Raw genomic sequence first — 19,060 nt, forward strand, 5'->3', positions numbered from 1 at the left:
AGCAGGAAGAGCAGATGTGGTAGTCCTAGGGTTTTTATACTTTTCTATCCCACCTTTCTTCCATCATGGAACCCAAGGCAGCAAGCATACTTGTTGCTACCAGGCTGTCACTTATCCAGGCACTGTCCAGAGCTACTTAGTTTCAGCATGATGGTGCTCTCATGTGCCTTCAAATCCTAAAGCACACACAACCTTTAGCATCTAAAATATCCCTCTCAGCTCCACTGCGCAATAGCACAGAGTTTCAAAGAGCAAAACAAATGGGAGAGAATATTCTATATGGGATTTTAAAACTTCATCTCTCAAGGGGTTATAATTTCATATACTAAAAAAAGAAAGCAAATAAATAAAAATTCTAGTCTTCACTTGCCTTTTTTCAGCATTTGCAAATACTCAAGCTCTTGTAAGAGAGCAGAAGTAAGGAATCTCACACCATGTGAGGAAAAAATAGAGTCTGGAAAGCAGAAGGTTTCGTTGTCTTAAATAAAGATCTTCTAATAGATCTTCTAAGCAATAGTAGAAGGAATTCAGCAAAACAGGAACAGGAAAGAGTTTAATAATAACATTGGAAATACAATTGATCTGTGTAGGTTAAAACAATGTGAAATACACAACATATACTGTAATATAATAGGCATATGGCAATATGCCAGTTAATATATAAAGATGCAACCATGGGTTGGAGGTATGAGAAAAGAAGAGACACCTTTGCTCATATTCGGTACGTATGTAGCCTGATTAAATTTCAGGTATCGTGGTTATCACAGGCTTTTAGTTAAAATTATATTCTCCAACACTGCTCATTGGGAATGTCAATGATCAGACAGGGAAAGGCTATACTGTCGGGCTGTTTATGCCAATGACATCATTGCTGAGGAGTGGGGAACTTTCTTCAGCCCAAGGACTGCATCCTCTTCTGGGTAACCTTCCAGAGGCTACATGCTAATAGTGGGTGAGGCTAGAGGCAAAATCGGTTGTCTGGCTCTTTCCTCCCCACTGTAGCCTCCTGCACTCACAGAAAGCCTGAGGGACGAAGAAATAAGTAAAAATGAGGCGGAGATAGCTTGTGCTAGCATAGCTCTGATTTGCAGAAACTGGCTGCATCTGATCTCTCCCCTCCCCTCTCAGCATGCCATGTCCCAGTCCTTTCCTGCAGGTCCCCGGTGCACACAAGAGGCTTACTGAAGGCACAGGGTGCTGCAGTGGAGAAGAGGTGGCAGGACAGCATTGTTGTGCAAATTGAATTCAACACGTGTAATGGTCAATGGTTAGGAATGGTGAAAGACGGAGTCCAACAACACATGGAAGACCACAAGTTTCAAATCTCTGCCTTATAATTAAGCCTATCCAAAACACTAGAGCTCTGAATTCCTAAGCTCAGCAGCTACCCCTGTACAAGTCAAACAGCAGCTCCTCCGAGGATTTGGGTTAGTTGTGAAATTCAGTAACATCTGAAACCTCCGAAGTTTGTAAGAACTGCACCTTGATTAGCAAGGAAAGGGGTCATTTACTGAAATCACCAATTTATTTTCTTGTCCTAATTTCCTCCAAGGCTATAAAGTGTTCCTCAAATCTATGGAGCATGTTATTGAGAGATCTTTTCTTTCAACAGACGGCTATACCAAAAGAGGGATGGGTGGGTGTGCAAGCAAGCAAGCAAGCAAGCAAGCAAGCAGAAGGAGACAGTTTGAAAGTTTTTACTGCTGCAGACCATAAGCTAGTTTTTACAATCCTTAATTTCAGCTAATTAAACCACACAATTAATTATGCTACTGATTTATCACAAGGCTGCTTGCCATTTCGTGTGACTTTTCAACAGCAACTCAAAGACACTCTTAATAGCCGCGCCTGATCAAGTAACAGAACTTATGAAAGATTTATACTGAACCAGCCACAAGCCTCAGACGCCTGCAGAGGAGAAGTCAACAGAGGAAGCTAATCACCATTTGGCCAATTGAAGGAGGAATACAAAGGTATGAGCATTGTCTATGTGAAAGAACTGGGTTCTATCACATCACATAACAGTGCAAAAATCCAGCTGTTACCCTGAAAAGCCTCCACAGTCCATACAAATAGTAGTGCCAGCTCTGAGAGCAGCTTGTGATCTAGCAGATCCTGGGTCAGCTCAGCCCCACTTTGTCCTCAGAACACTCTGTTTGGGGGAATTTCCACTGGGCTCTGCAATGGGGGATACCACTGAAGGGCCTTCTGTCTGCCATTAAGAGGGTGAAAAGGGAAACTCTGTGTTGATGGAGGTGAAGCTCTGTCTTGTTTCACTTAATTGGTGGCAGCCTGCAAGAGATTGGCTAAGCTGACAGAATTGAGTAGAGGGACGGATGCTTCCACTCAGTCCATACCCACACAGCCCAGTGTGAAGAGGTCCTTTATAAAAATTAAAAATTAAAGCAAGCACATTCATCTTGTGGATGCAACCTTTCTCACACTAAAGAAAGTCACCACACCCATACCCACCCACCCACACACGAGAACTTATCGTGCCTGATATTAATTTAAAACATTGTTAAATGCAAAAGTCTGAGGACTGTGGATTACAATTGCTGTAAATAAACCACAACAAATGTATTCTATAATTATATCGAACTTATATGCACTTAACAAAATCAATTATAGGGGGAAATGTTTGTGCAGTTGTTTGAATTTTAAACCTACCCACCCCAGTGCTCTAAACAGCTCAAAAATATTTCAGCTCAAAACAATAGCAAATAATTATAAAGCTTCAAGACGCAAAAAAAGCCAATAAACTCTTACATTAACAAGAAATTTGGAACAACAATAATGGTGTTTACAATAATTTGTGCCACTTAAAAGGCAATAAACCTATGTACAGAATAATGAACATTAAATGCTTTGAAATAACAATTCTTAAAATCAAACAGTGCTAAAAAATGTTCTAAATTGGTTTGGATTTGGGCTCAGCGACATAGGAATGAAAAGAAATCTATTTAGAAAGGGAGTGATATATATCAGACAGGTGCAGGAGGAAATTAATAGAGCAGCTGGAGGGGAAGATTCAGCTCATTTTTGGAAACTTATTAAAGGAGGAAATCAATACATTTGGCATAAAATTGGTCTAAAGTATTGAACTATTCTGTTGTACTGGATCATATTTTCGAGAATTGCCATCATTGTTGACTTATCTGGCATGGCTAAATGGTATTCCAGGAAGATCTGGAGAAGAGCAGCAAGAAAAGATCAGATGAGGATTTCATGTCACCTGACATCTATATAAAATTATTTTGGACTGGTGGGTTCCAATTCTAGCTAGTGATAGAAAATAATTTTAGAGTTGGATTTATTGCAAGCTGATTGAGATCCAAGACAAAGTCCCTTTGAATTTCAGCTTGATTCTACCTATGGGGTGGTATAAATTGGAGCGGGGTGGGGTATTGCTCTTTGGAGCCTTTATTAGATTGGTTCCAAAGTCTTTTAAACAGAATGAACTTTACCCATAAGCCCAGTGTGCACACATTCAGCAGTTCAAGAGACTGAACAGGTTAAGTACCTGGAAATGCTTATTTTGATGGGTCACAGTTGGATTTGTTGTTTTCAAGTGGCTAAAATAAAATGGGGAAATTACAGTATGGAATCTCAACTAAAGCATCCACGACAGGTGGCCATCCAATCTCTGCTTAAAAACTTCCAATGAAGCAGAGTCCACAAGGGTGCAACAAATTTTCCACCCTTTGTTCAGAAAAATTGAGTAACTGTATTCACATTCTGCTTCACCTTGGCCCCTTCAGTTTTTCCTCTAAGTTCTCAAGTTGGCAGATTCAAGACACCAAATGCTCAAGGTATTTCTGAAAACCAACTTGATTGAACATATAACTATACGGGACCCAAAGAAATATATTATTAGAAAATATTATAATTCTGGATTTTGGATGGTTAATGGTTAAGAATTTCAATTAAAAAATAATTAAACCCCAAAAGGAAACATTTATTACCCAACTATGTCTTCAAAATTAAAACTGCATCATCTGCATGCAATAGATATCTTAGGAGGATGAGAAGATATTATTTCCAAAAATGAGGAGAAATTTACCAGTTACAAATTCAAAATAATGAAGGCAAGGACACATCCTTGCCTAACTGTATGAGAAGACACAATCTCCACAGAAAGATGACCATTATTATTACAAGTTCAGCATACAGGACACAGATCAAAACCAATGGTTTTCTATCAGGATGGTACTGCTCTAGTTTACTCCAAAGACAATAAGGAAACATACAGAGCCAAAAGCTAATTTTAAGTCAATAAAAGCTTATTAACTTAAAAGGCTATGACTAAAATTAGACCCAAAGATCATTGTCTGCCTTTGTTTCTTGTCTGCAAACTAATCCAGCAATAAGGTCCTAACTTGGAACTGGTTGATACAGAATAAAACTAAATGAATGGAAAATGCAAATATTGGAATTGCCAGAAAGTAGATCATTGTGCTAAAATTGCCATTGAAGTGAGGAATAAAGAACAACCAGGGGTGAGGAATATTGTCAAGAGATAACTCTTTAAAACTGAAAATTAAGGTTGTGCTTAGTCATTCCTTTGCATAGTATTATACCATTTCTATTATGGAAGAATAATGTTCGGAGTGTGTGTGTGTGTGTGTGTGTTTGTGTGTGAACTTCTTATGGCAGTATGCTAAAATAGTTTGTGTCTCCTTTGCTTACTCATATGCACCCAGCCCCTGTTTGTAATACTATCCTGAATGGGTTGGGTTTGTTTAATTAATACAAGTATGATTTTCTCTCAAGTGATTCAGTTCAAGGCAAGTTCTTAATATAAACACACAAAAGGCTCAAAATCAACTGGAAAACCCAAAAGCAAATTAACATTAAGTGCTTTAGTACTGTAGCTAGCATTGATGAGACGATATCAAAAAGTACATGAGTAGTTAGAAAAAAAATGGTAACATTACCAATACTAAAACTGACCTCGTTGACTGCTACATAGTACTGCTGCTGCTGAAACTGGGGAGAGTTATCATTTCTGTCCCTCACTACAATCCGAACTTCGTGATAGATGACAGTTCCTACTTTTCGGTTAATGCACTGGACTTGAACCACAATAGACTGAATGGACATTGGTGGCTGTAAAGAAGGGAGAAAAATAAATGCATAGTTACTTCTACAAAGCACCTGGATATGTGGAGATTTCTGTTTCATATAAAATAGAAGTGCAACCCTAATCAAATCTACTCAGAAGTTAAGTCCTATTGAGTTCAGCGGGACTCAACTCCAAGTAACTGGTATCAGAACTGAAGCCTAAGTTGGGGAAAGAGAACCTGGGGTTGTCCATGTGTTATTGGACTTTACCTACTGGCCACAATGGCTGGGGGTCCTGAGAGTTACAGTTCCATAACAACTTGAGGGCATCACATTGGCTTACCATGGTGTAGATCAGGGTTTCCCAAACTTTGGTCTCCAGCTATTTTGTACTACAACTCCAATCATCCCTAAGCTAGCAGGACCCATGGTCAGGAATGATGGGAATGGTAGTCCAAAAGCAGCTGGAGACCCAAGTTTGGAAAACCCTGGTGTAGATTATAGTGAGTTAGATGGACCAATGGTTCAAATAAGTACAAGGCAGCTTCCTCTGCGCCTGTTTTTAGTCTTTTGAGCCCTGCCCCAACAACACACCAGCTTCCTTAAGCAAACACATGTCGCAAGTAAGCGTCTGTGAAGGAACCCCTGCTCACGTGTAAGGGTCTCATGCGATCAGGACACCTGGTCACACAAAACTCTTCAATGGGGCCAGGGTCCCATGCACTGCAATTCCTTTACAAGCAGCTTCATGCAACCCACAGTTGTTGAAGAAAGCTGATGAGACGTCAGTGGTGGGGTAAAGAGAACAGTTCCACTCCCCATTGAACACATCATTGCAAAACATGTGAGCTAAGCATTCCTAAGGCTTTAGTCACAGTCAATTCAGATTCCACAAGTGGAGAAGTGAAGTTGGCATTTAGGGGCTGGTGGATCACTGTCATTGCTTATACAGAATCTCATTAGCCGCTTTTGCCCATTATCCCAATCTGACACTCCTTTCAGAACTCCTTTGCAGCTTGGGCACCACCCAAAACAATTTGGTGTAATCCATAAATTGGCTCTCTTACTGCTCTTCCTTGACTCCAGAACTTTTATGAAAATTAAATAGTGCAGGTCCCAATAGCATCATTGGGGGACCCTACTTCTTATTTTCCTGTTTTGTGAAAACCACCAATTTACACCTGTTTTCACCTTCCTATTATTTAACCAGTTACCAAATTTGTAAGAGGGCCCGTCCTATTATATTACACTCTTTAAAGCAAAACATTACATATTGACTGAAGATTTCCTTCTTGTATGATCACTTAATTCCACTTCATTTAATCCTGCCCAAATGCTTCTTTAAACACAGTGAAGATGTTTGCGCTCTCTCTCTCTGAATAAGGAGCTCAATCTGTTGAAATCAAACAAAAATGCACAAATTCGCTCCTGAATTGAAAATGAACACTGGAATCCTTATAAACCTGTCTTTTAAAAACCACCTTTTGAAAGTAAGTTAATAAAAGAAAGGACCAGGTGTTTGGCTGTTAACTTCAAAACTTAGTTGCTTCAGGGCTTCACCAGATCAGATGCACCCAAGAATATGGTGTATGCCCTGGAGCCCCAAAATCTGAAGAAAGTGTAAAGAAATGAAGAAAGTGATTGGCAGCAGAAAGAGGCTGCAGGCTTGGCCAGAGGGAAGAAAACCTCTTGGCTTACTCAGTAGGCACTCCGCCTACGGTGTGCACATTCAAATCATAGCTGCTTCTGCAGAAAAGCAAATTGTATGGACTACGTTGTCAGCTGGCTAAATCAACTGAATATATCTGCCCACTTACTAGCACACAGCAGACTAAAAAAGATACATTCTGAATCTAAATAAGTTCTTTTGCCTAAAGAAACGAGGAGTTCACAAATATTCATCTCACAATAGCATTATATAATTCAGGAAGATTGTCTCTTTTGTGAATCGAATGGATGGGGAGAGGGAGGAAGCATGAAAACGTGTGAGGCTTCATTTTACATCATAATTGGTGAGGGCAGGACAGCCTGCTGGTAGGGAAAAATGCATGCCCACTCCAGCTTCTAATTTATAGCCATTTCCCCTAACAAGATGGTAGAGTGCTGAAATCGACTAGGCTGAACTGCCAGCAGATTCTTTTTTATCCCTTAACTGCTAAAGGAACCTTAAAACACACATACCCACAAAATAAGATAAATTTATTGAAGACGTAGAGCACTGCTGTGGCTAAGTGCCTAGTTTTATTTATTTCTAGGCTGCATCAATGTGCATATAGGTAAGCTGATATGAACACATTATCCATATCTATCTATCTATCTCTATCCTGTAAACCCATTCCTAGAACACTAAGACAAATATCTACTGCAGTTAACACTGGTTCTATTTGTAAGGAAGAAACTGGGTCTTTTCCAGGTTATTACTGAAGTGGAACAAGTTTTAATGTAGTCCTATGTTCAAATAGCAAAAGGTGTTGCATTAAAGATTTCTGCAGAAACCTCCCAGAAACAAGCAGCAAACATTGCACATCATGGGTTATACATCATGCAAACAAATTGGGTTTGACTGCCTGCTCTAGGAGTCCAATGCAGCTGTGCTGATTCTACCAAGATCATTTTATTTCATTTTGGGCAAGCCAAGCATAGCTACCACCCAGTTTGTCAAGTAATAGACTGTTCCCTTTTCTATGTCTGCAGTAGAGAGCAAGACTAGGAGGCATATCAAACTCCTTGTGGTCTTCAATATATGTCTAATGAGTTGTGCTGAGTTTGGGGCTCACAGTAGGTCTAGATTATAGAGTGTTAATCATATATCATATTTATTGTTTGAAATCCCATCACTTCTGGTTTACCTGGTGCAGCCTTTAGATCTGGGATGGCCTGCCTGTGGCTCTCCAGATGTTTGTGGACTCCAACTCCCATCAGCCCCTACCAGCATAGTCAATCAACAGGGGTGACAAGAGCTGTGGTTCAGCAACATGGAGGGCCAAGGCTTGTTATTCAAACTGCTCTGGTTTGTATGCTTGAACAAAAAAATACACACAGCCTTGCATCAGTATGAATATTGATCAACATACAGATACAAAATGTCCTTAAAAAAAACCCTGCCACTATTTTGGATAGAACATCCAAAAACTATAAAATATACTAACAAACATCCTTAGGCTGCAATCTGAAGCATATGGAGCTGGGCTGAATGAGACTTACACTGAGTAAACAAACATTTCACATTTCCCACCTTTATTAGTTGTGAAAATGCTTATTTTCCCACTGAAATCAGCAGTTTTTAATACAAAGTGGAGCGAGGGGGAAGAAGAGACACCAACTTACATCTCGGTCGAGAATTCGTCCAGTACTGTTTAGATATAGCCTCTGGTTGATAGGATCTAAGATAACCCAGTAGTCTACGTTGTCCTTTAATGTCAGTTCAATGGTGGGATCAGGTCCTCTTGCTGTACCTTTGATCAACATATTGTCTACCAATATTGTGCCTGAAACACAAACAGCGATGACAGGTTTTGTGTTACATAAGTGCAATGCAGGTTTTCAAAAGGCAGTAACGAGTTTCCTCATATGTCAGACAATTGCCATGCGCCACTATCAAAAATTATGGCTACAGCTGTTCAAAATACTGACAAGTGAGATGCATTACGTAAAGCTATGAGCAAACAAAGGGAGAAAAAGAACAACCCCAACAGAACCACATATATTACATTGATCAGAATTAAGTTTTCTTACTGGATAGGAATGGAAGGGTGGGAGGGAGAGAACTATTTGTTTCATGACTATGACATTAGGCTGAATAAGATTTATTTCTTTTTATTTTCCTACATTTATATGCCATATAGGAGTGCCAACTCTTTGGGGCCGAGCTGTCTTTGCCCCCTCCATATCTCTTGGCAGGGGGCCAGACCCCCTCAGTGTTAAAGTGTCAGAGGAGGCCAAGGATAGAGCAGAGAATAGTGTGGCTTCAGTGGCCGGCTCCTCCTGAGCATGAGAGAGAACCCGCTGGTGGTTGAAGCCGTGCTGGATTCCACAGTCAGCCTCTTCCTGATGATGTCACATGCACAACAGGCCCTCTCAATCTTGCACACAACTTGGCACCTCTGATATCATGCATGTGGTTCACATGTCATCAACTATCCAGGCACTGACCAGACTCAGACTTACTTAGCATCAGCAAAATTGCTCATATGTTGTCGTCACCCACACTATGCGCTGGGGTATTGCTTTGAGACATAGGTCCAAAGTCACGAATACTATGAAGCACTAGCCATGAAATCTGGTCTCTTGGCTTGCACATGTTTTCCATTGCTTTTAACAAGTGAGGCATGCCCATTATTTCTACCGAAACCTTCATTTCTAAACTGTTTTACAGTCCTTAGGACCCCGGGGCAGTTTATAATGAATGGCCAAATAAAACAACAATATAAAATACACTAAATCATGAAATGATGTTTCCAAACCATTAAACCTCAGATATAAATACTTTATAACCATTGATGATTCAGTAGAGCTCAGGCGGAGCTTTGATAAGACACACACAGAGCACTGTACCAGAAAGCCTAGTATTTGGAGTGCTTGAATTACAGGAGGAGGGGAAGAAGGAAGTGTTTGGTTCCCTTATCTGTTGTGACAACAAACCTTTAAACTTGCTTTCAGAAGACTAATAGGGGAAACCATTGGGCTAAAATTGAAAGGAGTCCCATTACAGGGCTTTTGGATTTCATTAAGTCCCCTACCTTTTCTCTTCATTCAAGCAACATCTAGGCAGCTTATTAATCTAGTGGAGCAAATGATTTACAGCTGAAGTACAAACTTAACCATGAAGGACCAAAATAGATGTGGCATTCAATGCATTATTATAAACCATATCAGGATTTACTTACTTATTTAGAAAGCAAGAGCAGGGTATATGGATTTCATCGGGACCATCATATGCAAAGAGATGAGACATTTAAACCTTACTTCTCCACATGTAACCTTAACAAAAGTCATCTTGATAAAGCTACTACTATATTTGAGTGGGGATAAAATGTATTGAAAATGTTCCTGGAGGTGGGATGCATGCTTAAAAAAAAAACCAACTTGCTATATTTTTCTAATGATGTGCTTAATGCCACATCTATTTGGTTTTGACTTCTAACACTATCATGCAGGATTATAATCTTTGATGTCTTTCATTGTAGTAGGTTTCATTTTTTATTATTAATGATACACAGGAGTTAATCATATTATACTCTTCTCGCTTAATTATACATTTTAGAAACAGTCCTTGATCCAAGTGACTGTTTTATTATACTTATGAACTTAAATCCATATGTTGGCTTTTGCTAAATACCCTATTTTATTTCTTCAGAATGCTGATCCTCCTTCTTAGGTGCTTAGAGTCTGCTTTTGTCCTTAGGCGAAAATGCCAACTCGATAACCTACTGGCGATACATCTGAAAGGAGCAGATAAGATTTTGATGCAGCATGGAATGACATTTTCTACACTGACTTCAGCCTGTGCACTTGTGTGGAAGGATACATATTCTCAGATACACAGTGTGCATTCTTCTTTACAATACATCTGAATCCCTAGTTGGCAACTCATTTCTAATAGAAGCCATCCTTGGAACCAGTCAAGAGGTGAAAGGCCACAGCATTGGCTTCACCTATTGATTTAATTCTACACAGGCCAGGAAACAAGCAGAAGGCTCTTTATGTGGAATAAATCAGCCTCATATAACCAACATGCTTAACTCTAATTAATGCACAAAGGGGTTAAGGCCATAGAGTAAGCTGTCCTGCCATGTGAGCCCTACCAATAAAGAGATCTAGGCTGGATGCTCCAAGCTTAGACCGCATGGCTTAAGCAAGCCATCTTTGTGTTTCTGTGCAAATAATTTAGAAACATCTTACTATTTTGGTACCCAAGTTATGCTGCCTGTCTTTTCTTGCTGCTGTATAGAAAAGCACATGAATCTACTCTTTGAATAGTTTGTAAATAAAACATTTTTTAAATTACCAAAAGTTAAGGGAAGGGGGGGGACTTTGGAAGCCCCATATAAGGGGATAGTTTAAAGGTTTAACATCCTATATTTCCACACTTTGCTTTGATGCATGTTTTGTAATTTTAAATCCCTGCTGGGGCTGTCTCGCCAAAGTACTGCAGGAACGGTTTAGAAGGAGCAGCTGTTTCCATACCAGACCAAAGGAGACTAAAGGATAAGCTTTGGGGATCTTGTTTTCCCATTTCAACAACTGAGGATAGCTGAAATGAGACTTGCTCAAGGCCAACATGGTTTTGCATCCTAACAAAAATTCTGCAAGACACCTGAATTCTCCCTACAATCTTGGCAACTTTGTATCCAGACGGTAGCGTGTGCGCGCGCACACACACACAATGCAGAGCTCTCTAATATGATTCTGGGAAGGTCAATTGCCCATTGTCCTTTATGCTTGAACAAAATCCCTCAAAACTTTACAGCAGTTTAAAAAAGCAAACATTTTGAAGATCTCTATGATAAAGTAAGTTGCATCTTTCATTTTACCTGTGTTGCACCAGTTGCTTTTGTAATTTTCTACTTTGGGGAATGAGATTCTTGTACAAAAAACAATTTCTCCCTATACACGTAATGTGCTCCCTTTCTAAAGCAGGGTTAACACGTGGCATTCACCTGCTGAAATAGCTTAGAACCAAGTAACTGGGATTTCACAAATGATTTCCCACTTAGCGTAAAAGGTCAACTGCCTTCTGTAGAGAACACAGTACAAAGGTTGCATATATGGTTTCTACACCTGGCTGCGCTATTCAGCATGGAATGGCTGCAAAGCCAGCTTGAGCGTGTTTTAGAGTTGTTGTTTTATGGCTTTTTGGATCTGAAACAGCCTGCTGTTCAGAGCTTCAGAGTGACATGAAAAACTCTTCCCCCCCACATACATGGAGAAACAAAAGTCAAGCAATTAATATTATCCCTATTCAGCCTCTCTGTACCAATGCTGAGGCTCTCCACTCTGCGGGAGAGTTGGATGGAAGAGTCAGAAGGCCTGGATTTAAAAAGATTTTCTATTTTCCACCCCCAGGAAAAAGTGGGAGGGTCTGCAATCCCTACATATACAGTATATGATTTAGTCAATGCACTTTGCTGAATGTGCTTTGATTTGGAAGAATAGCACAACCATGGCTTGCTGGTTTAGATGCAATGACAAACTATGTGGTTTCTGATGAACTGGAAGAAATGGCACTCATGATGGAGGAAGGAGGAGGAGGGGTTCCAACCTTGCTTTGACATTATATGTTAAGACAGGATTTGGGGTTACCTGAAAGACTCAAAGAAATGTGAACTCCATGTGGCGTTTGCCCTCCTATGTGTGTGACATCATACTGGGTTCATAGGGAAAGGGTTAACTAATTGTAAAATGACTAACCAATGGGAACCCAGGGAGCAGAGTTAACTGTGTATAAGGTTTAGGAGAGAGAGTTAGAGTGGTTGAGAAGACAGTCTGGATTTAGATGAGACAGAGAAGATAAGTCTGTGGGTTGGGCTAGTCTGGTGTGAGAGAGTGAGAGAATTTGTTAAGAGGAATCAGTCAAACAGTTGAGATAATCAGTCAGAAGGTATTAGGAAGGTATAAGCCGGTAAAGAAACTAAAGTTAAGATACTGACAGGAATATTATCTGAGAAACCATAAACTTGTTAATGTTTATAAAGTAAACTTGGGGTTTTTTTGGTTCACTTTGAACAACTGACTGGGCTCAGTGTTTTACCAGAGAGTAACTGGTTGGTGGTAGCGGGGAAGTGAGCACAATGGTGGCACAGGGCTCAATAGACCGTTAAACGTCCGGGGACCCTGTGTGATCACCACACTCCAATTTCACAACATTACCGTGGCCTTCCTTCTTATTTTATTTTTTATTTTTTATTTTTTATGTAGCTATTCTTGAATAACGGGAATATCTCAAACTGAGACTAAGGAGAATGGTTTGTTCTTTTAAAGGAGAATTTTAGGAAACCAGATTTGATAAAAACTTTGTCAGGGGGACTGTGGGATTTGATAGTTTTCCTTCATAGAGTGATCATTTTAGATCTTCCCTTTCTTCATTGCACCCAGACTTTACCTACTAAAGCAAACAACTCTAACGAATGTGAAATCAGATTCTTGGTTTCTGAATACTGCTCATGTAATTCAATCATATGGATTTTCCTTGACATATTTTAAGGAGATTAAACTGGATGTGACTGGGGTTAACTTCATGAATAGGATATTTTTGTGCAATCTGATCTGATGCAATTGAGTGAAATTAAAGCATCTTCTTAGTACCATATGATTAAATTTGTGCATGGCTCTGAAAGCTATTTACCAATCATTTCTAAATTTCAAATCAGGAAACATTCATTTTAATTCATGTTCTGTTTATGCTTTTTGTGGTTCTGGATTGCCATGAGAGGAGAACACCATATTCTCTCAAGCACTGCATTTATGGTTAAATAATATTGGAGAACTTGTCTCAGTGGTTTCCCCCACCCCACCAACCGCTGAGGTTTTCAGTCAACATTTGCACATAGAATACAGCTTCTCTGCCTTTTTACCCAAAGTCTCTATTTTCATATAAAGGGCAAAGAAAAAAAAATTTTTTTAGACAAACTGATTTATGAGCATCACAAGAAATGTCAGGCCTTTGGGGAATGGGGAAAAAATAGGTGTGATAGGAAGAATAGGTTTTCAGTCCAGTGTTATGGTTCCTGTATTGTTACTTGCTATACAATGTTGTACTTAATCACAAACAGCTTTTGACACTGGAGGCCTGTCCAGTTAGCCTGCTATAGCTGCAAATTTATTTAGGAGTTATTAAATGAAGAAATGGATAAGTTAACTAAGCTAGTTTGGATTTTTCAAGGTGACATGGGTTTGATTTTCCTGTGATGGCTGCTACAGGAATCTAGAACAGGGCTCAGCAACCTGTAGGCCTTCAGATGTTGTTGGATTCCTATCAGCCCCAGTGACATCCAGCTACACCCCCACGACAATAAATGCAAATGACAGGATTCAATAAATGGCCTTCTGATTTAGCACCATCTTTCCCTATTGTAGCATCCTAATGAGTCAGCATAAAGAGGAACTAAATTGCCCAGCAGAATTTCACACTAATGTGCATTGACTGCATATGGAAGTCATGATAAATCATGACTTTATCGTGTTAGGAATGAGCCTAAGCAAAATATGGGCCCTCTGTGCTCCATCTAGTCTTCTGGTTCAAATACAAGGAGGAGCTTTGAAGCTTTCATTTCTATTTTAGATTAATAGCAACTGGTTGCAACATCCAAATTTGCACAAACTATGGTTAATCTTAATGATGGCTTATTGAAACAAGCCAACTTCTAACTGTAAGTGATTCAGCTGGCTTGTTCAACAAATCATAGTAAGATTTACCACAGATTAGATCTCAGCTCAGCTGGCATGCTAAATCACTTAACCTGGGAGAAGCTTCCAATCTCTTCCTCGGGGCCATTGTGGAAGAGCAGAGGAGAATTTAAATATCACTTGATCCTAACAAAACCTTGAATCAGTTTACAAGAGGAATTATCAATAAAATTGTTAAAATAAGTTATTTGAAACATTTTAAAAAGCAGCAGTAAACTAAAATGAGATCAACACACACCAAAACACAAGGGTTATTGTAACACTTCATCATGACTTTATTATTATTAACTGTTACTTATGTCATTTGAGCATGACAAATCGTGGTTAAGCTTGGCTAAAAACTGCTTTGATGAATGGTTTGTTTGAAAGGAGCCAGCTTCCATCCATGGATTATGAAACCATTTGTAAGAACAGACCATGGTTAAGTTTAACCACATTTTAGGGTTCTTGCATAATCCTAGTCTGTAGTTAATAGAAGAAGAAGAAGAAGAAGAAGAAGAAGAAGAAGAAGAAGAAGAAGAGGAGGAGGACTCTACTCCTGCTTATGGCTGTGCCAGGGAAGGAGAAGGGAGGGTGCAAGAGTCCGAGGCCTGCCTAGACTTGTTGTCATCATGAGAAACCTTAGTTGGTTAATTATGATGGGAATGAGTCTAGGAAAGCCTGTGTCTCTTGCACCCAACACAGTTTATCATGTTGTCCAAATACAGCCACTGCCTCCAGATACTTTATCCCTAAAGCAGCGTTTCAAACCTGGTGGTTCCTACTTGATTCAAACACCTGAATTATTTCTATAAGAATAGTGAGATGTGTCAAGGGAGTCTGCACACATTTGCTGTGCAGTGTACAAAGCATTTGAATGGGGAGAGAAGGAGAGGAAGTGCTTTTAAACGGTGTGAAGACTCAAGATTTTCACCTGTCCTTAGACAATTCCCCAAGCTTTGAGGCCCAGTTTTGTGCCTGCTGATGGACTTTGCCATTGTTATGTCAAGTGACATTTTAAAGATAAGAGTAGCATCTATGGACAGCTCTTTCTTTCATACCAAAAACAGACACAGAATACCATTGTATTTGCTACAGTCAGAAGAAGTCTCTAAGGTAGCAACATCATAGGGGGGAAGTCTTGTAATGATTCTTCAGCTGTAAGATCAGTAAAAATCAAGCCTCGTAAGTGTTACAGAAATATTTGAGTTTACTTGACTCTTATCTGGGCCCCATTTACTGATTCTGATTGCCTTAAACCACCAGATTTTACACACACTCTTTCTTTCTTATAACCAGTGCTTTTTTCCTACTCATACTGAAATACTGCCCCTCAATGAGGCCCAACTTAGATTCACAAAATGTTTAGGGGCATGCATACCCCTGTGTCCCCCCAGAAAAAAAGCACTGCTTATAACCATCAGGTCAGCTCAGCTCAGCTAAGTCTAAATATGGGGGAAAGAATTCAGAAGAATTCCCTGTCTACATCATACAGAAGGAAAGTGACAGATGCTGTCAAAATTTCATGTGATTATATCCCCCTCCCAAAGCTCTTCATAGCCCATATAACTCCTAGGTAAGGATGAACTGCAAATGTCCCAGTTCTCATGTATCTGATGCATAACAGAAATAGCATAGCATGCAGAGCTATTGCTACATTTTTATTTCTATAGTAGCAGCAAAGTAACAGACTGTGTCACCCTGCTGGTGCATAAGCTGGTACAACATCCCCCACCCACAGAATCACTTATTTGACAGCTGCTTCCATCAGCCAGATTTGATTGTCATCTAGAATAAGTCATATGGAGAAAAGGTTAGAAAAGTGCCTATCTCATTTTGTTGTAAAAGCACCTTGTTATTTGATTTTAGGTTTACGAAAGTGATTCAAATTCAAAGTAAAAAAAAATAAACTGCAGCTTTCTTTGACTGTTAGCTTATATTTAAATATGCAACAAAAAACCCAAATACATTATTAGAGTACAGATCTCACTCACAGAACATGCTCTGGGAAATGAGAACACTTGTTTCCTAACATTCCACACAATAGGATTTTCTGCATAGGATTGTGTCTCTTTAATGTTCCCTGACATAAAAACAAACACCTGAATGGAAATATGTTTTAAGAAACACGCACAATGAATGAAAATGAACTGATCTGGCATGTTCCTTGCTGTGCTGGTTTTCTACTTGTAGGAAGCTTCAAAACAGGGCAACACTGACAAATGTGATCTGTAACTTGAATTGATTGAATTCATTCTACTACCTTGCTGTTGCCTCAGTAAAGGTAAAGGTAAAGGGACCCCTGACCATTAGGTCCAGTTGTAACCGACCCTGGGGTTGTGGTGCTCATCTCGCTTTATTGGCCGAGGGAGCCGGCGTACAGCATCTGAGTCATGTGGCCAGCATAACTAAGCCACTTCTGGAGAACCAGAGCAGCACACGCCGTTGACCTTCCCGCCGGAGTGGTACCTATTTATCTACTTGCACTTTGACATGCTTTCGAACTGCTAGGTTGGCAGGAGCAGGGACCGAGCAACAGGAGCTCACCCCGTCGTGGGGATTCGAACCGCCGACCTTCTGAGCAAGTCCTAGGCTCTGTGGTTTAACCCACAGCACCACCTGCGTCCCGCTGCCTCAGTAGAACAGGCCTAAGTCCTTTGTCACTTCCTGCTCAAACAAAGAAACAAACAAACACCCTGTCCATGGTTTCTCTGGTTTCTCTAGAAGCTCCCATTCCATCTCAGTGAAGAACACAAAAATTGAAACCCAAATGATATAAAAATATCAGTATGGAAGGGAAAAGAAGAAGAAGAAAAGAGTTTGATCAATCCAAAATCTTACTGGGTTGGAGGGAGAGATAATAAACTGGCTCAGCTATCGTACAAATAACTTTTTATGCTCAGCTGTCAGCACACTGCAGTATTGCCATGAAAGCCCAACTCAGTTTTATTCATGAAGCTGAGTAGCATCTTGTATTCTGCCTGAAAGATTTCCCTTTGATTTCACCCTCCAACTCTCTCCTCAAGGAGGAAAGGCAAATAGTTTCTGTCACTGTAGTTGTGCTTTTGTATTTGGTAACTAGTATCTGGTGCAAATATACGAATGTTTGGGGCTTGTTTGGGCTGCAGCTGATGTTCAGAAATATATTTGCTGTATTTGAATAGTAATAGTTAGCAGTTTAATAAAATATGGTCTGAAAACAAAAGACCAGCATCTCTATTTTCTTTTTAAGGGTGACACTTTACATCATTTTAAAACTGTAACTGCCTTTGGATAACCAGCATAATCCTAGGATTAGAAAGGTTAACATGAACAGGAAAGCAAGTGGACTGGTTGGTGTGAATAACTATTTTGTATGTATTCCACCCCAGTTTCAGTGATATATACAGTACTCTCACAGTTGTGTTACCTCAAAAACTTATATATGCCAAGCTGCTTCTTAATGAACTCCTCGCTTCTGTTCTATATTCTTGTCTATTCAGTAATTTACTTTTGGTCTGATGAGGCAAGAACATGCACAAGGAAGCATAGAAAGAATTTCAACTCTTGAATCAGAAATAAATATATATTGAGAGAGAGAAATATAGTCCATTATCATCAGGAAGTACTGACAGTGACACTTTATTCCTGAATTCAACTAGCCAAAACTCCAGTGACAAGCATAGTAAACAGTTTGTAGTGAACTTTGGTACTGTTCGGGTTAATAATTCCTAACAGAACTCTCTTCACAAAGGTCCTCTGGAGAGAGAGAGAGAGAGAGAGAGAGAGAGAGAGAGAGAGAGAGACCAGCTTCAAGAAAGTTTATTGTATTTGATGTACTGTATTTATTTTTTATTATAGTATCACATACAATACTCAAATATTTTACAGGGTGATTTAGTGACCATATTGTACTGAAATCGCCAATCATTACTGAATAGATGGGATTGGAGCCAGACCTGGTCTTGCTTAGTGTAGACCCACTGAAATCAATAGGGCTGTTGATGTGAATGATTCTACTCTAAGCATGTATAGCAATGTAATTCTAAGTGTGGTTAAGATTGCAGCCTGCCTAGATGCAAGCTAATATGATACATTTTTAATTTCCTACTTATTTTTCCATCATTCTATTCCCCCCCTTTAATTTGTTGATTTTACATGTTGTTGTTTTTTGCTATAGCAAATTCTAGAAATGAGAAACAGTCCAGTGCAGGGTATTGCTCTGTGCAATGTATGCATCATCATCATCATCATCATCATTTTGTAATAACAACTATCATCTGTAAATCCATTTGCTGAATCCATCAAAAAGGCATCTGGAATTCAACTCTGTTGATTTATTTTTTTTGCAGAACAAAAAAATTGTAATTATTTTTGTTTTGTTTTGTAAATATTTTAGAAGTGATGAAAATCTGAGACAGCCTTAGAAGAATATTGCTGAGAAAAGTAACTTCGTCCTGAAAAGAATTAACATTTCCCCCATGCATCCCCAAAACATTCTTTTCCAAGGTAACACTATATAAAAGTCAGATTTGCAATCCTTATCTCAAGGGGCCTTATCTTCTCATGTCCTCTTTAATGTAAGACAAATTTGTTCAAAGACAAATCCAAGTCCTTCAAAACAGACAACAGC

General features: G+C 39.4%; 1 protein-coding gene across 27 annotated transcripts in view; it reads right to left on the bottom strand.

Moving 5' to 3' along the window:
* Positions 1–19,060, bottom strand: part of PCDH15 (protocadherin related 15) — a 633,377-nt gene that overhangs the window by 233,287 nt on the left and 381,030 nt on the right. For all 27 annotated transcript variants that reach the window (XM_083614042.1, XM_083614038.1, XM_083614050.1 and 24 more), the window contains 2 exons: positions 8,392–8,552; positions 4,954–5,109 (listed from right to left, as the gene is read on the bottom strand). In XM_083614042.1, coding sequence (XP_083470168.1) covers positions 4,954–5,109; positions 8,392–8,552 — 317 coding nt within the window. The remainder of the gene's footprint in view (positions 1–4,953; positions 5,110–8,391; positions 8,553–19,060) is intronic.

Source organism: Podarcis filfolensis (assembly GCF_964270895.1).
Source record: "Podarcis filfolensis genome assembly, chromosome: 5".
Taxonomy (NCBI): domain Eukaryota; kingdom Metazoa; phylum Chordata; class Lepidosauria; order Squamata; family Lacertidae; genus Podarcis; species Podarcis filfolensis.